Source organism: Vipera berus, assembly GCF_964194415.1.
Source record: "Vipera berus genome assembly, chromosome: 4".
Taxonomy (NCBI): Eukaryota; Metazoa; Chordata; class Lepidosauria; order Squamata; family Viperidae; genus Vipera; species Vipera berus.
The window spans coordinates 2393185-2408463 of record NC_138206.1 but is presented as its reverse complement, the minus strand read 5'-3'; the positions used below and the strand labels follow the sequence as shown (position 1 = coordinate 2408463).

General features: G+C 48.6%; 1 protein-coding gene across 4 annotated transcripts in view; it reads right to left on the bottom strand.

The window, feature by feature from the left end:
• Positions 1–14144, bottom strand: part of ATG16L2 (autophagy related 16 like 2) — a 42388-nt gene extending 28244 nt beyond the window's left edge. For 3 of the 4 annotated variants that reach the window (XR_014026450.1, XM_081327828.1, XM_081327829.1), the window contains exons 1-4: positions 14002–14144; positions 4486–4579; positions 3641–3761; positions 523–596 (exon numbers count right to left, since the gene is read on the bottom strand). Coding sequence is in view for 3 of the 4 variants with exons in the window: in XM_081327828.1 (XP_081183954.1) it covers positions 523–596; positions 3641–3761; positions 4486–4579; positions 14002–14122 (410 nt within the window). In the remaining variant the exon portion in view is untranslated. Of the gene's footprint in view, positions 1–522; positions 597–3640; positions 3762–4485; positions 4580–12687; positions 12785–14001 lie in introns of those variants that run through there. The other variant, XM_081327830.1, reaches the window with a different exon arrangement.
• Positions 14145–15279: the final 1135 nt, after the last annotated feature.

Genomic DNA, 15279 nt, shown 5'->3' with positions numbered 1-15279 from the left:
GCCCAGGGCAGGACTAGAACTCATTGTCTCCTGGTGATTGACCTAAAGTCACCCCGTCAGCTTTCAGGCCTAAGGTGTCTGTGCCAATTACCAGGAGACGGTGAGTTCTAGTCCTGCCTTGGGCATGAAAGCCAGTTGGATGTCTGAGCCAATCACTGGGAGACGGTGAGTTGTAGTCCCACTTTAGGTATGAAAGCCAACTGGTGGGCTTTGAACCAATCCCCAGGAGACGGTGAGTTCTAGTCCCGCCTTGGGCACGAAAGCCAGTTGACTGTCTGAGCCAGTCACCAGGAGACGGAGACTTCTAGTTCCACCTTAGCATGAAAGCCGGCATAGCAGGCTGGGGGATTCTGGGAGCTGAAGTCCTCATATCTTAAAGTCACCATGGTTGGGAACCCCAGGTGAAGCGTGCCACGGATCAGGACACCTTCTGACCCTGCCCTTCTTCGATCTGGGGCAAGAGGCCCAGGCTGCCAGGCCTCCACCTAGAAGGAACTCAGATGTCCCACGGAGATCCGTCACCTGTCCGTCTGGTCCTCCAGTTCGGCATCCTTAGCTCTGAGCAGCTGGTCCCGTTCATAAATCTTATACGCCAGCTGCAAAGCAGAGAGAGAGAGTGAGAGAGAGAGAGAGAGAGAGAGAGAGAGAGAGAGAGAGAGAGAGAGAGAGAGAGAGAAAGAGAGATGCTGTCAGGTCCTGTTGTGATTCCTCACCAGCCCGTGGATCCGGCAGCCAAGTCTGGGGACTTAGAGAAGGAGGAGGAGGAGGGGCCTGGAGTGACATTAGAGTCAGAGGAAGGCTCTGAGGAGCTCCAAGACTTATAGTCGGATGAGGAGCCCGGCCCCTCTACTCACCCTCAGGCTGAGACACAGCTGTGCTGGGAGTCTGAGTTGGACAGCGACGAAGCACAGCTGGGACAAATTGAGGATGCACGAAAGCGCCGGCAAGAGAAGCGAGTAGGACAGAGGAAGGCAATGGGGCGGCTCCAAAGGCAAAGGAGAAGGCCTTAGGGAGCCAGGCCTGGGCTGAAATATAAAAGGGAAGGTGTGGGAAGTGCTGGTTGCCGAAGACCACTGTTCGTGTTGAGGATGGAGTTTCTATGGACTGTGTTTGTTTGCCTTGGAGATTGACTCAGGTCTGTGAGAATAAAAGGGGTTGGTTTTTTTTCTTGCGGTTCCTGCCTGTTTCTTGGAAGAGGGCTTTCCCCTTGCGAGCATAACCAGAGCTCACGTGGGCTGAGACAGAACAGCTCCATTTCTGCACCCAGGTGAGCCAAGTCCTCAGGTTAGAGAAAAACGAGGAAGTTCTCCTGACCACCTTATGGGGAATCATGGTTTCCTCTATGGACTTGCCCTCTCTCTGCTTGAGAAGGTCTGGGGCCATCACAATGTCTGGTGGCAGCGATGACATCGTGCAGCATTTAGAAAAACTCCTATCGCTTCTGAATCTAGAGCTGGTCCATGTCATAGGAACAGAATAGAAGAACAAGAGTCGGAAGGGACCTGGTAGGTCATCTAGTCCAACCCCCTGCCCAAACAGGAGTCCCTACACCATTTCCAACAGCTGGCGGTCCAGTCACTTCTTGAAAGCCACCAGTGATGGAGACCCAACAACATCTGAAGGCAATTTCTGTTCCATTGGCTGATAGTCACTGGCTAAGCCACAAATCCAGGCTTGTAGCAGTGGAAAATTCCCTCCCCCCCCCCTCTAGCATAGTTGGAGGTCGTCCTCGACTTACAACCGTTCTTTGGTGGCCGTTCAAACTTGCAACGGCAGTGGAAAAAGGGACTTAGGACCGTGTTTCACCCTGACGCCCGCTGCGGCATCGCCCGGTGGTCAGGTGATCAAAATTCAGCCTCTTGGCAAGTGGTTCGTATTTACGACGGTCGCAGTGTCCGGAGGTCACTGGATCCCCTTTTGCGACCTTCTGACAAGCAAAGTCAATGGGAGAAGCTGGATTCGCTTAACGAGTTACTAATTTAACAACTGCAGGGATTCACTTAACGAGCGTGGCTGGAAAGGTTGCAAAATGGGGCAAAGCCCACTTAACAACTGGAAATTTGGGGCTCATGTGTGGTCATAAGTCAAGGACTATCTGCCTTGGTGGAGCAGTGGGCTAATGCCTCCTTAAGTAACACCAGCTGCCTGCAATTAGTGCAGGTTCGAGTCCCACCAGGCTCAAGGTTGACTCAGCCTTCCATCCTTCCGAGGTAGGAAAAATGAGGACCCAGATTGTTGGGGGCAATTAAGCTGACTTTGTAATAATGCCGCTTGGGGTGTGTGTGAAAGCCCTAACAAGCAGGCATAGACATAGAATGAAGGCTACTGCTAAATTTGTAAAGCCGCCCTGAGTCTTCGGAGAAGGGCGGGATATAAATGGGATTAAAATAAAAATAAAATAAAAATAAATAAATAAGTACGCCAAGCAAATGCTGGACCCCTTTGTGGCCTCTTTTTGTTTCTGCGAGAATAGAATAGAGTAGAATAGAATATAAAATATGGAATGGAATGGAATGGAATGGAATAGAATAGAATAGAATAGAATAGAATATAAAATATGGAATGGAATGGAATGGAATAGAATAGAATAGAATAGAATAGAAAATATGGAATGGAATAGAATGGAATAGAATGGAATAGAATAGAATAGAATAGAATAGAATAGAATAGAATAGAATAGAATAGAATAGAATAGAATAGAATAGAATAGAATAGAATAGAATAGAATAGAATAGAATAGAATAGAACAGAACAGAATAGAATAGAATAGAAAATATGGAATGGAATGGAATGGAATGGAATGGAATGGAATAGAATAGAATAGAATAGAAAAGAAAATATGGAATGGAATGAAATGGAATGGAATGGAATAGAATAGAATAGAATAGAATTACAGAATGAAAATACAGAATAGAACAGAACAGAATAGAACAGAATTACAGAATGGAAATACAGAATAGAATAGAATAGAATAGAATAGAATAGAATAGAATAGAATAGAATAGAATAGAATAGAATAGAATAGAATAGAATAGAATAGAATAGAATAGAATAGAATAGGATTGGCAGAATAGAGTAGAATAGAATTACAGAATAAAATGGAATAGAAATACAGAACAGAATAGAAAGAGTAGAATAGAAAAACTAGAACATTCAATATAGAATAGAATATAAAGAATAGAATATAGAATAGAAAAGAAATACAGAATAGAATAGAAATATAGAATAGAATAGTATAGAAATAGAATATTTAATATAGAATAGAATAGAATATTCAATATAGAATAGAAAGAATAGAATATAGAATAGAATAGAAATACAGAATAGAATAGAAAGAATAATAGAGTTGGAAGGGACCTTGGAGGTCATCTAGTCCAACCCCCTGCTCAGGCAGGAAACCCTATACCATTCCAGACAAATGGCTGTCCATTTTCTTCTTAAAAACTTCCAGTGTTGGAGCATCCACAGCTTCTGGAGTCAAGCTCTTCCACAGGTTAATTGTTCTCCCTGTCAGGAAATTTCTTCTTAGAAGCTCTCCAGATTCCACAATCTTCTCTAGATCTTCTCCTGGACCTTCTCCCAGCCTTCGTCTCTGCTCCTGTGAGCTTCTCCTGCCCAAAGACCCAAGTTCAGTGCTTACCTCCCCGTTGGCGGTCTCCAGCTGCGAGAGCTTGGCTTCGTGACGATTTTGAAGGCACGTCATCAGAACAGCAGAATCCCAAACGGCGTTAGGAACGCAAGTGGAACAGGCACAGCTGGGGCTGCAGGCGAAGGACATTCTAGTTAGAAACCAGGTGTCCTGGTTCCGGCAGATGAAACTCTTCAAAGAACTTCGAGGCATTGTTTACCTTAAAGAATCTTTGAGTAGCACAGCCTCGGCACTAACACAGTCGAAGCCAAAATCTGGGTTCCCCTCCCCTGAGCACCTAGTATCAAAGCACAATTCCCTCCTTCAATTAACACTCATAAATCACATTCTCCAATTAGCTTGAAGCGCGGGCTTCCCCTCCAGTTCTCCAGCCCGCCAATTCTTTTATCATCTCTTATTTCAATAACCTTGGTTCTCACGCTAGGTTCAGCATTTGTTATGTCTAGCTAAAGTCTCATGCACCTTCCTCCCCTCCAGCATCATCTGACTCTGAAAGCAAAAGAAGAAAATGGCGGCATCTCCATCTGTCGTCAATGCGAAACACATCCATTGTTAGCAGCGTTGACATCAGGACCTTCTGGATGGAGGTGGTCCAGAGATCCTGAAACTGACTGGATGCCAGTCCCAGGTCTCCTACCTGAACAGGGGGTTGGATTAGAACAGGGGTCCCCGACCTGTGGGCTGCAGCCCACTAGCGGCAGTGGCCTATTTGCCACCGGGCCACGTGAGTGGTGGTTTCACGAGCGGCAGCCCCCCACTCGTGTCAGCGGCAAGTGCCCACGCCTGCCGCTCCCACTCACAGAGCTTTGCGTACGAATGCCTGGATTGTGGGTTACCTGCAAGCGGGACCCCCCATCTGGCGGTCCACAGGGGGGATCTGGAACTGCACAGAGCAATGATCCCAGCTGGGTTTGTCTAGCAGTTTGGTATCTGTAAGAAAGGAAAGAGAACAGCGCTCTGAGAACAAAGAGAAAAGTAACAGACAATAAATATTAGTGTCAATGCTGCTAACATTGGATGTTTTTGCATTGACAGCATATGGAGATGCAGCCATTTTCCTTCTTATGTTTTACTTTTAGAGTTAGAGGATGCTGGGGGGAGGAATGTGCATGAGGAGTTTAGCTAGACATAACAAGGCTGAACCTAGTGTGAGAACCAAGGTCATTGAAATAAGAGGTGATAAGAAAGGGCGGGTTGGATTGCTGGAGGGAAAGCCCGCCTTTCAAACTAATTGGGGAATGTGATTTATGACTGTCAACTGGAGGAGGGAATTGTGCTTTGATGCTACGTGCTCAGGGGAGGCGAACTCAGATTTTGGCTTCGATTGTGCTAGTGCCGATGCTATGCTACTTGAATAAAGATTCTTTAAGGCAGGGCTTTTCAACCTTTTTCACCCATTGTACCACTTTTAGGATATGGCAACATCTGAGTACCACCAGTCGCCTAGCAAGGTGTCAAAAACTTGATCACCAAAAAAAAAAAAGGAAAAAAGTGATGAAGTACAGGTAGTCCTCGACTTACAACAGTTGGCTTAGTGACTGTTCGAAGTTACAATGGCCCTGAAAAAAGTGCCCCGCAAGCCACAGCCGAGCAAGACACCTGCCCGCCTGCTTGGCGGTGCTATTCCTCCTGCCCGAGGTTTTCACTGTTGTGAGGATTGGCAGTGGGGGTGGGGTGGGCTGTCTTTGGTTTTTATCCCCCCCCCAATCTGATGGGTGGTTGCAGCAGGTTTTGGTCCCTTCACATGACCCTGGGACACTGTGACCGTCATAAATATGAATCAGTTGCCAAGCATCTGAATGTAAATCACAAGACCCTGGAGATGCTGCAACATTTCAGCTGATTGGCGCTTCTTCTGGGCTCAGCAGAAGTGCCAGGATCAGTGCTGAGATCCAGCTGGATCGTGGCGGCTGATCCTGGCGCTTCCGCTGAGCCCCGACAGCCCTGCAGCTCCAGCCGTCTCTCGCTCAGGCTTGTGCAGTGCTGCCACCAGTTCAGCTCATTCCCCTCCCCCGCTATCACTTTTCTAGGATGGTCACATACCACCTGCCAGGTGTCAAGGTACCACAGGTGGTACCCGTACCGCTGGTTGAAAAGGCCTGCTTCTGTTCTGTACCAGCCTGCTACCGGCCCTGCAGAAAAGGCAACCCCTTTACAAACGGCAAGAGGCTGGAATTACGTCTGCCAAAATTTATTACTACAAAAAACAAACAAGACACGAACCAAGATACAGGAGCTTTGAAACACTATCTGAGCGGTTGCTTTCAGCAAACCAGCCCTCCCACACATTCCCCTTATATAGAGTTCAGGGCATGGCTTCTCTCTGCCTCCTTCCGAGAAGCCCCATTGCCTTCCTCTGTTTACTCCTAATTGACTGCCTCCTGCGTCGGGCGTCCTTGAACAGGGCCAGCTGTGGGTCATCTTCATCCACGCTGTCAGGCTCACACAGCTGGGTCTCCGTGGTGACCAAGTGGGAGGGGCCTGGCTGAGGGCTCTCATCAGCAAGATCTTCAACCCCCTCAGCAAGGTCTTCAACACCCCCCTCCTCCTCCTCTGAGTCATCCGACCCAACTGCCGAACCCACAGGCTGACCCTGAATCACAACAGCTTTAAGGTAAACAATGCCTCAAAAGTTCTTTGAAGAGTTCCATTTGTCGGAACCAGGAGTATTAATATTATTATTCCAGGGGACCGCTTCATAATGCTTGGTAAGCCCTCACCTGGAATACTGCATCCAAGTTTTGATCACCACAATATAAAACAAGATGTTGAGACTCTAGGAAAAGTGCAGAGAAGAGCAACAAAGATGACTAGGGGACTGGAGGCTAAAGAACATGTGCAGGGGTAGGCAACCTCGGCTCTTTTATGACTCATGGACTTCAACTCCCAGAATTCCTGAGTCAGCATAAACGCCCAGAATTCCTGAGTCAGCTATGCTGACTCAGGAATTCTGGGAGTTGAAGTCCATGAGTCATAAAAGAGCCGAGGTTGCCTACCCCTGCACATGTGGGTGCTTCAACACTGGAGGTTTTCAAGATGAGAGTGGACAGCCAGTTGTGTGCAATGGTGCGTAGGGTCTTCTTGAGCGGGGGTGGGGTGGGGGGCTGGACTAGAAGACCCTTGCAATTCTGTATCAAATGTTTGCATCGTTATATTTTCTATCAAATATGGTCTGTTTTATTTATTTATTTTTTGATCCCATTTATATCCCGCCCTTCTCCGAAGACTCAGGGCGGCTTACAATCTAAAGCACAAACCAATGTGCTTAGCAGTAGCCTTCATTCTATGTATATGCCTGCTTATTATTAGGGCTTTCACCACCCCCCCCAAGCGGCATTATTACAAAGTCAGCTTAATTGCCCCCAACAATCTGGGTCCTCATTTTACCTACCTGGGAAGGATGGAAGGCTGAGTCAACCTTGAGCCTGGTGGGATGCGAACCTGCACTAATTGCAGGCAGCTGGTGTTACTTAAGGAGGCATTAGCCCACTGCTCCACCAAGGCTCTTGATGTACTTTTCTGGAAGTCAGCTGCAGAAATGAAGAGAAATCAAGCCAAACATTTCAAGCATGATGGACCCCCGAAAAGCTATTTATGACCTGGTTCTGGACTTCCAAAAGCTATAACACAGACACACAGAGAGATACAGAAACACACTTTAGTCAGATGACCACAATTTGGACGCTTGGTGACTGGTCCAGTGTGATTTATAATATTTTTTTGCCAGTTTCTGGCCTTTGGGGCTAGGTCAGGGGTAGGCAACCTTGGCTCTTTTATGACTTGTGGACTTCAACTCCCAGAATTCCTGAGCCAGCATGGGGGAACTATGACCCCTTCATGACTTGTAGACTTCAATTCCCAGAATTCCTGAGCCAGCATGGGGGAACTATGGCCCCTTCATGATTGGTGGACTTCAATTCCCAGAATTCCTGAGCCAGCATGGGGGAAATTTGGCCCCTTCATGACTCGTGGCCTTCAACTCCCAGAATTCCTGAGCTAGCATGGGGGAAATTTGGCCCCTTCATGACTTGTTGACTTCAACTCCCAGGATTTCTCAGCCAGCACAGGGAAAACTTTGGCCCCTTTGTGATTTGTGGACTTCAACCCCCAGAATTCCTCAGCCAACATGGCTCAGCTTGGAAACTCCCTTTTCCCTTAGCATGGCTGGCTCAGGGATTCTGTAAGTCCACGAGTCATAAAAGAGCCAAGGTTGCCTAGCCCCAGGCTAGTTTCTTTCAGTAGCCAGGTTAAATCGGTTGAGGTGAGATGTGTCTCGCTTTCCAGCAGCTAACTCACCTTTTTTCTAATCCTTTCCATTACAACATCAGATTAGAAATTGGGAGAAAGTGACTACTAGTTCTGCTTTAAGCATGAAAGTCAGTTGGGTGACTTTGGGCCAATTACCAGAAGATAGTGAGTTCTAGTTCAGCCTTGTTATCTGGGTGACTTTGGGCCAATCACATGAGATGGCGAGTTCTAGTTCTGACTTAAGCTCGAACGCCGGCTGGTTGACTTTGGGCCAAACACTGGGAGATGGTGAGTTCTAGTTCCACCATAGGCACGAATGCCGGCTGGGTGACTTTGGGCCAAACACCGGGAGATGGTGAGTTCTAGTTCCACCATAGGCATGAATGCCGGCTGGTTGTCTTAAGGCCAACCACCAGGAGACAATGGGTTTTGTCCCACCTTAGGCACAAAAGCCGGCTGGGTGCCCTTGGGCCAGCCACTGTCTCTCAGCCCCAGGAAGCAAACAATGGCAAGCCATGCCTGAATTCTTGCCGTTCACCAGAAGTCAACAATGATTTGAGGGCTCGCACAAGAACAGCATTTTAGCTACTTTCGGCGAGTTTTGGAAAGCCATTCAAGGCATGTTCTACATTTCCAGGAAGAGAATCTGCCAGTCGTACTGCTCCCTTAACTAATCAAGGGTAAGTCTAATTTAATTAACAATATTCAAGAGCACTGTCAGATTTCAGCTGCCTAATGGGGCGAGTATAATTACTACTGGATTACACCTGTTAAATCAAGAGGCTGAAGGAGAATCAAGCCTATTGTCGCCCGTGTCTGCAGCATTTTCCTAAGTGCTGCAAGTCGGATCATCTTTGTGTCAAACTGAACTCCTGCCTTTGAGTTTGCATCCAGGCAGTTTCCTATCACTATATGAACAGGATTAACAGTACTCTTTATTTTTTTTAGTATTTTACTTTGGTGGAGCAGTGGGCTAATGCCTCCTTAAGTAACACCAGCTGCCTGCAATTAGTGCAGGTTCGAGTCCCACCAGGCTCAAGGTTGACTCAGCCTTCCATCCTTCCCAGGTAGGTAAAATGAGGACCCAGATTGTTGGGGGCAATAAGCTGACTTTGTAATAATGCCGCTTGGGGGGGGGGGCGAAAGCCCTAATAAGCAGGCGTATACATAGAATGAAGGCTATTGCTAAGCACATTGGTTTGTGCTTCTTAGATTGTAAGCCGCCCTGAGTCTTCGGAGAAGCGTGGGATATAAATAGGATTTTTTTAAAAAAATAAAAAAAATAAAAATACTTTATCTAACAAAGCCTTTTTTAAATATTATAGAATGGAATGTGATGGGAGGTGATGGAATAGAATAGAATAGAACAAAATACAATACAATACAATACATAGAATAGGAATAGAATAGAATATGGAATGTAGAATACAATACAATACAATAAATAGAACAGAATAGGAATGGAATAGGATAGGATAGGAATGGAATGGAATAGAATAGAATATAGAATACAATACATAGAAAAGAATAGGACAGAATACAATACAATACAAAGAATAGAATATAGAATACAATACATAGAATAGAAATAGAACAGAATAGAATAGGGGAAGATCCTTCTCTGTGGGCGCCCCGGAACTATGGAATCAGTTACCGGTTGAGCTCCGGACGGCGCCCGATCTTCGCTCCTTTCGCCGCGATCTAAAAACATACTTGTTGGAACAAGCCGGCCTGGCCTGATGGGGGATTGGTGGGGTTTTTATTGTATTTTATTGGGGTTTTACTATGTATTAATTGTTTTTTAGTGAGCATGTATTTAATCATTTTTTAACTTTTGTAATTCTGTGTTTTTTATTCTTGCCCTGTTCACCGCCCTGAGTCCTTCGGGAGAAGGGCGGTATAGAAATATTAATAAATTAAATTAAATTAAATATAGAATACAATACAATAAATAGAACAAAATAGAATAGAATAGAACAGGATACTTATTATGTGTTAATACTGTCTCTAAAACTTGTCAATTATGGGTTATTCTGTCTGTGAAACTAGGCAGACCTTGGTCACCCATTGATTAAATCATAAATTGCAACATATTGCTATGTCTTCTTGTGTTGCTTCTGTTCATTTTATTTGAATGTTTAATATGTGTTGGCCTTTGGCTGCAATAAATTGACCGCCACCTCCAGCGCAGTAGCTCTCAGCGTACACGCAAACAACAAAGTGATATGTCGTAGATCATAAACTGTAAGATAGAATCGTAAACCAGATAGAAGCGACAAGCGATAAATCATAATATATCCATAGGGTGGGAAATAGGACTTTAGACCCCTTTCTTCAATATTTTGTTTTATTTCACAGGTAGTCCTCGTAACCATTCGTTCAGCGACTGTGCGAAGTGACAGCAGCTCTGGGAAAAGTGAGTTATGACCGCTGGCTGCACTTGGGACTGTTGCAGCATCCCGCAGTCCCGGGATCACAATTTGGACGCTTGGCAACTGACTTGTATTTATGACGGTTGCAGCGTCCTGGGTCAGCTGAAGCGGAGGCAAACATCCTTCTCCTTTGTGCGAATACGAGCTGATGGTGTTGCGTGCACCCTGGGGTGGGCTAGATCCGATTTTGTTTGCTCCCATCCTCCAAGCTGACCTTTTACATTTGATATTATTCAGCAAAAAAACACACACAAAACGGGGGGGGGGGGATCGAGTCATTTCCTGTTCTGCTTTTCCAAGGCATGGGCAACTGTCCCAGAAGGAAACTCTCACACATCCTCATTCTTCTTGCCAGAGCGACACAGTTGACCTGCAACTGAGGACTTGGCTGTTTGTTTTAGATATTTGTTTTTAGAAGTGTATTTGGAACCAACCTGGAATTAAGGAGAAACTTCCTGACAGTGAGAACAATCAACCAGGGGAACAGAGGTTGCCTCCAGAAATTGTGGGTGCTCCATCGCTGGACGTTTTTAAGAAGAGACTGAGCAGCCATTTGTCTGAAATGGGACCTGAGCAGCGGGTTGGACTAGATGACCTCCAAGGTCCCTTCCAATTCTGCTATTCTATTCTATTCTATTCTAATTCTAATCTATTCAAATTCTACTCTCTATTCTATTCCATTCTATATTTCTATTCTATTCTATTCTAATTCTAATTCTAATTCTACTTCTACTCTACTCTACTCTAATTGTGTTCTGTAATTCTATTCTATTCTATTCTATTCTATTCTATTCTATTCTATTCTATTCTATTCTATTCTATTCTATTCTATTCTGTAATATTCTGTAATATTTTTTTAAAAATCCCATTTATATCCCGCCCTTCTCCGAAGACTCAGGGCAGCTTACAATCTAAGCACAAATCAATCTGCTTAGCAATAGCCTTCATTCTATGTATATGCCTGCTTATTAGGGCTTTCGCCCCCCCCCCAGCAGCATTATTACAAAGTCAGCTTAATTGCCCCTAACAATCTGGGTCCTCATTTTACCTACCTGGGAAGGATGGAAGGCTGAGTCAACCTTGAGCCTGGTGGGACTCGAACCTGCACTAATTGCAGGCAGCTGGTGTTACTTAAGGAGGCATTAGCCCACTGCTCCACCAAGGCTTTTATTCTATTCTGTATTTCTATTCTATTCTATTCTGTTCTGTTCTGTTCTGTTCTGTTCTGTTCTGTTCTATTCTATTCTATTCTATTCTATTCTATTCTATTCTATTCTATTCTATTCTATTCTATTCTATTCTATTCTTCAACAGCTAAACAGAAATAACAGCTAAAAGTTGCCGCTTCTTAGATTTTCTTTGACTACAGGAAGTCCTTGACTTACAGCCGTTTATTATTTAGCGACCGTTCAAAGTAACAATGGCACTGGAAAATGTAACGTATGACCATTTTTCACACTTACGACCGTTGCCGCGTCCCCAGGGTCACGTGATGAAAATTCAGATGCTCGGCAACTGGCCTGTACTTATGAGGGTTGCAGCGTCCGGGGGATCACGTGATCCCCTTTGGTGACCTTCCGACAGGCGAAGCCAACAGGGGAAGCCAAACTCACTTAACAACCGTGTAACTTATTTAACAACTGCAGCGATCGACTTAACAGCAAGAAAGGTCGTAAAATGGGTCAAAACTCACTCAACAAAACGTCTCGCCGAGCAACAGAAATTTCAGGCTCCGTGGCGGTCGTAAGTCGAAGTCTACCTGTACAGGTAGCACTAATCATTTGCCTACCGATTGTTCAAAGTGTGTTACGGCTGGTCCTGGCACTTTCCACAGAGAATACAAAGCCGGTTTTGTAGCCAGCCTGGTTAAATATTCGGTTTGCAAAACAGAATATTTGCAAATATGTATAATTCTATTCTATGCTATTTCCCCTCCCCCCCTTCCTCACTTTCTATCAACATAAAATCTGGATAATTGAAGGAGCCACCAGGAACAGGCCAGGGTTTGCAAATCATTGGCGATCTGAACTCGGCGTTTTATTGCATTTTCGAGATTTGCAGGGTAGGAGAAACAAAACTGCGAAACCGGCTCGGAAAGAGGAAGTGGAACTGTGAATAAGAAGAGTTTCTCACAGCAACCAGGATAACCGCAGCCCGCCGGATTCCTCCTCCCTCTGTAGATGGCAACTTGGTTCGTGTCTTGACTGTTAATTCCTGGCTTTTTAAAAAAGTGGGGTTTTTTTGGAACCGTTTTCTCAACCTCTTCATCGTCTCCCTTCCAGCAATGCAGACTCTGGGCTCGTGCAGAGCGCACCCCTCCATCCTCCCTCCGGGCCTCTACATCGTTTCCCCTCTCACCTCCAGGCAAAGCAGCCTCTGTGCGCGTGCAGAGCGCCACCCCAGAGCCTCTTCATCGTCTGCTCTCCAGCAAAGCAACCTCTGGGCATGTGCAGAGAGCCCATCCCAGGCCTATTAATCGTCTCCCCTCCATGCAAGGCAGCCTCTGGGCGCGTGCGCGTGCAGAGCCTCTTAATCGCCTGCTCTCCAGCAAAGCAACCTCTGGGCGCGTGCAGAGCGCCCATCCCAGGCCTCTTCATCGTCTCCCCTCCATGCAAGGCAGCCTCTGGGCGCGTGCAGAGCGCACCCTTCCCCCCCCCACCCCGGACCTCTTCCTCCCCCTCCATGCAATGCAGCCTCTGGGCGCGTGCAGAGCGCCCCACCCCCGAGCCTGTCCATCGCCTCCTATCCAGCACTCTTTGCGCGTGCAGAGCGCACCCTTCCACCCTCGGGTCTCTTCATCGTCTCCCCTTCCACGCGATGCAGCCTCTGGGCGCGTGCAGAGCGCACTCCCCCGCCCCCCTCCCCCCCCCGAGCCTCTTCGTCGTCTCCTATCCGGCAAAGATGCCTCCGTGCGCGTGCAAAGCGTACCCTTTCCTCCCCCCGCGCCCCCCCTCCCGGGCCTCTTCGTCGTCGTCTCCCCTCCATGCAATGCAGCCTCTGGGCGCATGCAGAGCGCCCCCTTCCCCCTGGGCCTTTTTAATCGTCTCCCCTCCATGCAATGCAGCCTCTGGGCGCGTGCAGAGCGCCCCCTTCCCCCTGGGCCTTTTTAATCGTCTCCCCTCCAGGCGATGCAGCCTCTGGGCGCGTGCAGAGCGCCCCCTTCCCCCCCACCCAGGACCTCTTCCTCCCCCTCCATGCAATGCAGCCTCTGGGCGCATGCAGAGCGCCCCCTTCCCCCTGGGCCTTTTTAATCGTCTCCCCTCCAGGCGATGCAGCCTCTGGGCGCGTGCAGAGCGCCCCCTTCCCCCTGGGCCTTTTTAATCGTCTCCCCTTCAGGCGATGCAGCCTCTGGGCGCGTGCAGAGCGCACCCTTCCCCCCCACCCCGGACCTCTTCCTCCCCCTCCATGCAATGCAGCCTCTGGGCGCGTGCAGAGCGCCCCCTTCCCCCTGGGCCTTTTTAATCGTCTCCCCTCCAGGCGATGCAGCCTCTGGGCGCGTGCAGAGCGCACCCTTCCCCCCCCACCCCGGACCTCTTCCTCCCCCTCCATGCAATGCAGCCTCTGGGCGCGTGCAGAGCGCAGCGCGGCGGGCCTCCTTCCAGCTCCCCCCCTCCATTGGCAAAGCAGCCCCTGGGCCGCGTGCAGAGCGCCCCCTCCGCCCCGGGCACTCACAGGCTTGCACGAGAGCCGAGAAGCGCGCCTTCTGCGCCCGGTCGCGCTGCTGCAGCTGCCGGACGATGTGGCGCTTCCAGCGGCGCCGGCACGAGCCGCCCCCCGCGCCCCCCTCGGCCATGGCCCGCGCCCCGCTGCCCGCAGCTCCGCGGCTGGCAGGAGGAGGAGGAGGAGAGGAAAAGGAGGTCCCCGTGACGTCACCGCGAGGGCGGGGTCAGAAGGGGGGGGAAATCCCAGGCCTGGCCGCTTCGCCAACCTGGCGCCCGCTGCACCTTCCCGGCCCTCTGCGGCTCGTGGCGCGGAGCTCCCGGCGGGGCTGCAGCACAACACACCGCCCCCCCCCCGCGCTCAGCCCCAGACCCCCCCCCAGCCAGCCCACCAAGCGGGGGCGACTTTCGGGGAGGGGCGGGGGGGGGCTGGGAGAAGCTTAAGAAGAGACTGGAAAAAATGGATTGATGACATCCAGAATAAATATGGGACTAAAAAGTTTCATTTAGCATTTGAATAAGTATTGATGTGATATTTGTATTGCTTGTAGTCATTTTATAAGAGCTAGAGTGCGATAGACTTAATAGTTTATTGTTAGTAGCATATGGTTGTTTATGACCGTTTTTATTTTTATACCTTGTATTTAGCTCTGGGAAGTCGGGGAGGGGGGGGAAGGGGAGGGGGGAGGGTTGGGTAGGGTTGGGAGGGGGGGATGGGTAGGGAGGGGTTGTTAAAGATAAAATGTATTGAAAAACTTTTCAATAAAAAAAAAAAAAGAAGAGACTGGACAGCCATTTGTCTGAAATGGTATAGGGTTTCCTGCCTGAGCAGGGGGTTGGACTAGATGACCTCCAAGGTCCCTTCCAACTTATTATTATTAAGTATTAAGCTGAGCGCCCCCTGCCCCGGCATCCCTGCGCCCGCGGGCGCCCAGAAGGGAGTCCACTCGCAGCCCCGCCTCTCCTCTCAGCTCCGCCCTTTTGAGCCCTTCGCCCCCCACCCACCCACCTCCGCCCAGCTCGGCTTGGCTCGGAGCAGGCAGCGCCGGGTGCGCGTTGCCCAACAGCCCCCCCCACACACACGTGGCTTCTGCTTGGCAAAGTCTCTAGAAAGTCCACCGAGGGAAGGGAATCCCTCCAGCTCCGGGTTGAACGGCGGGGTCCTTGGTGGTCTCTGGGCTGGGGCGGGGGGGGGGGGGCTCTTCTTGCAGACGTCTCCTCGGCTAAGTAACAACATCAGGGCCAGAACTCTGGAGGGTTCATGGAGGGGGAGGACTGTTGGGGGTCCTTG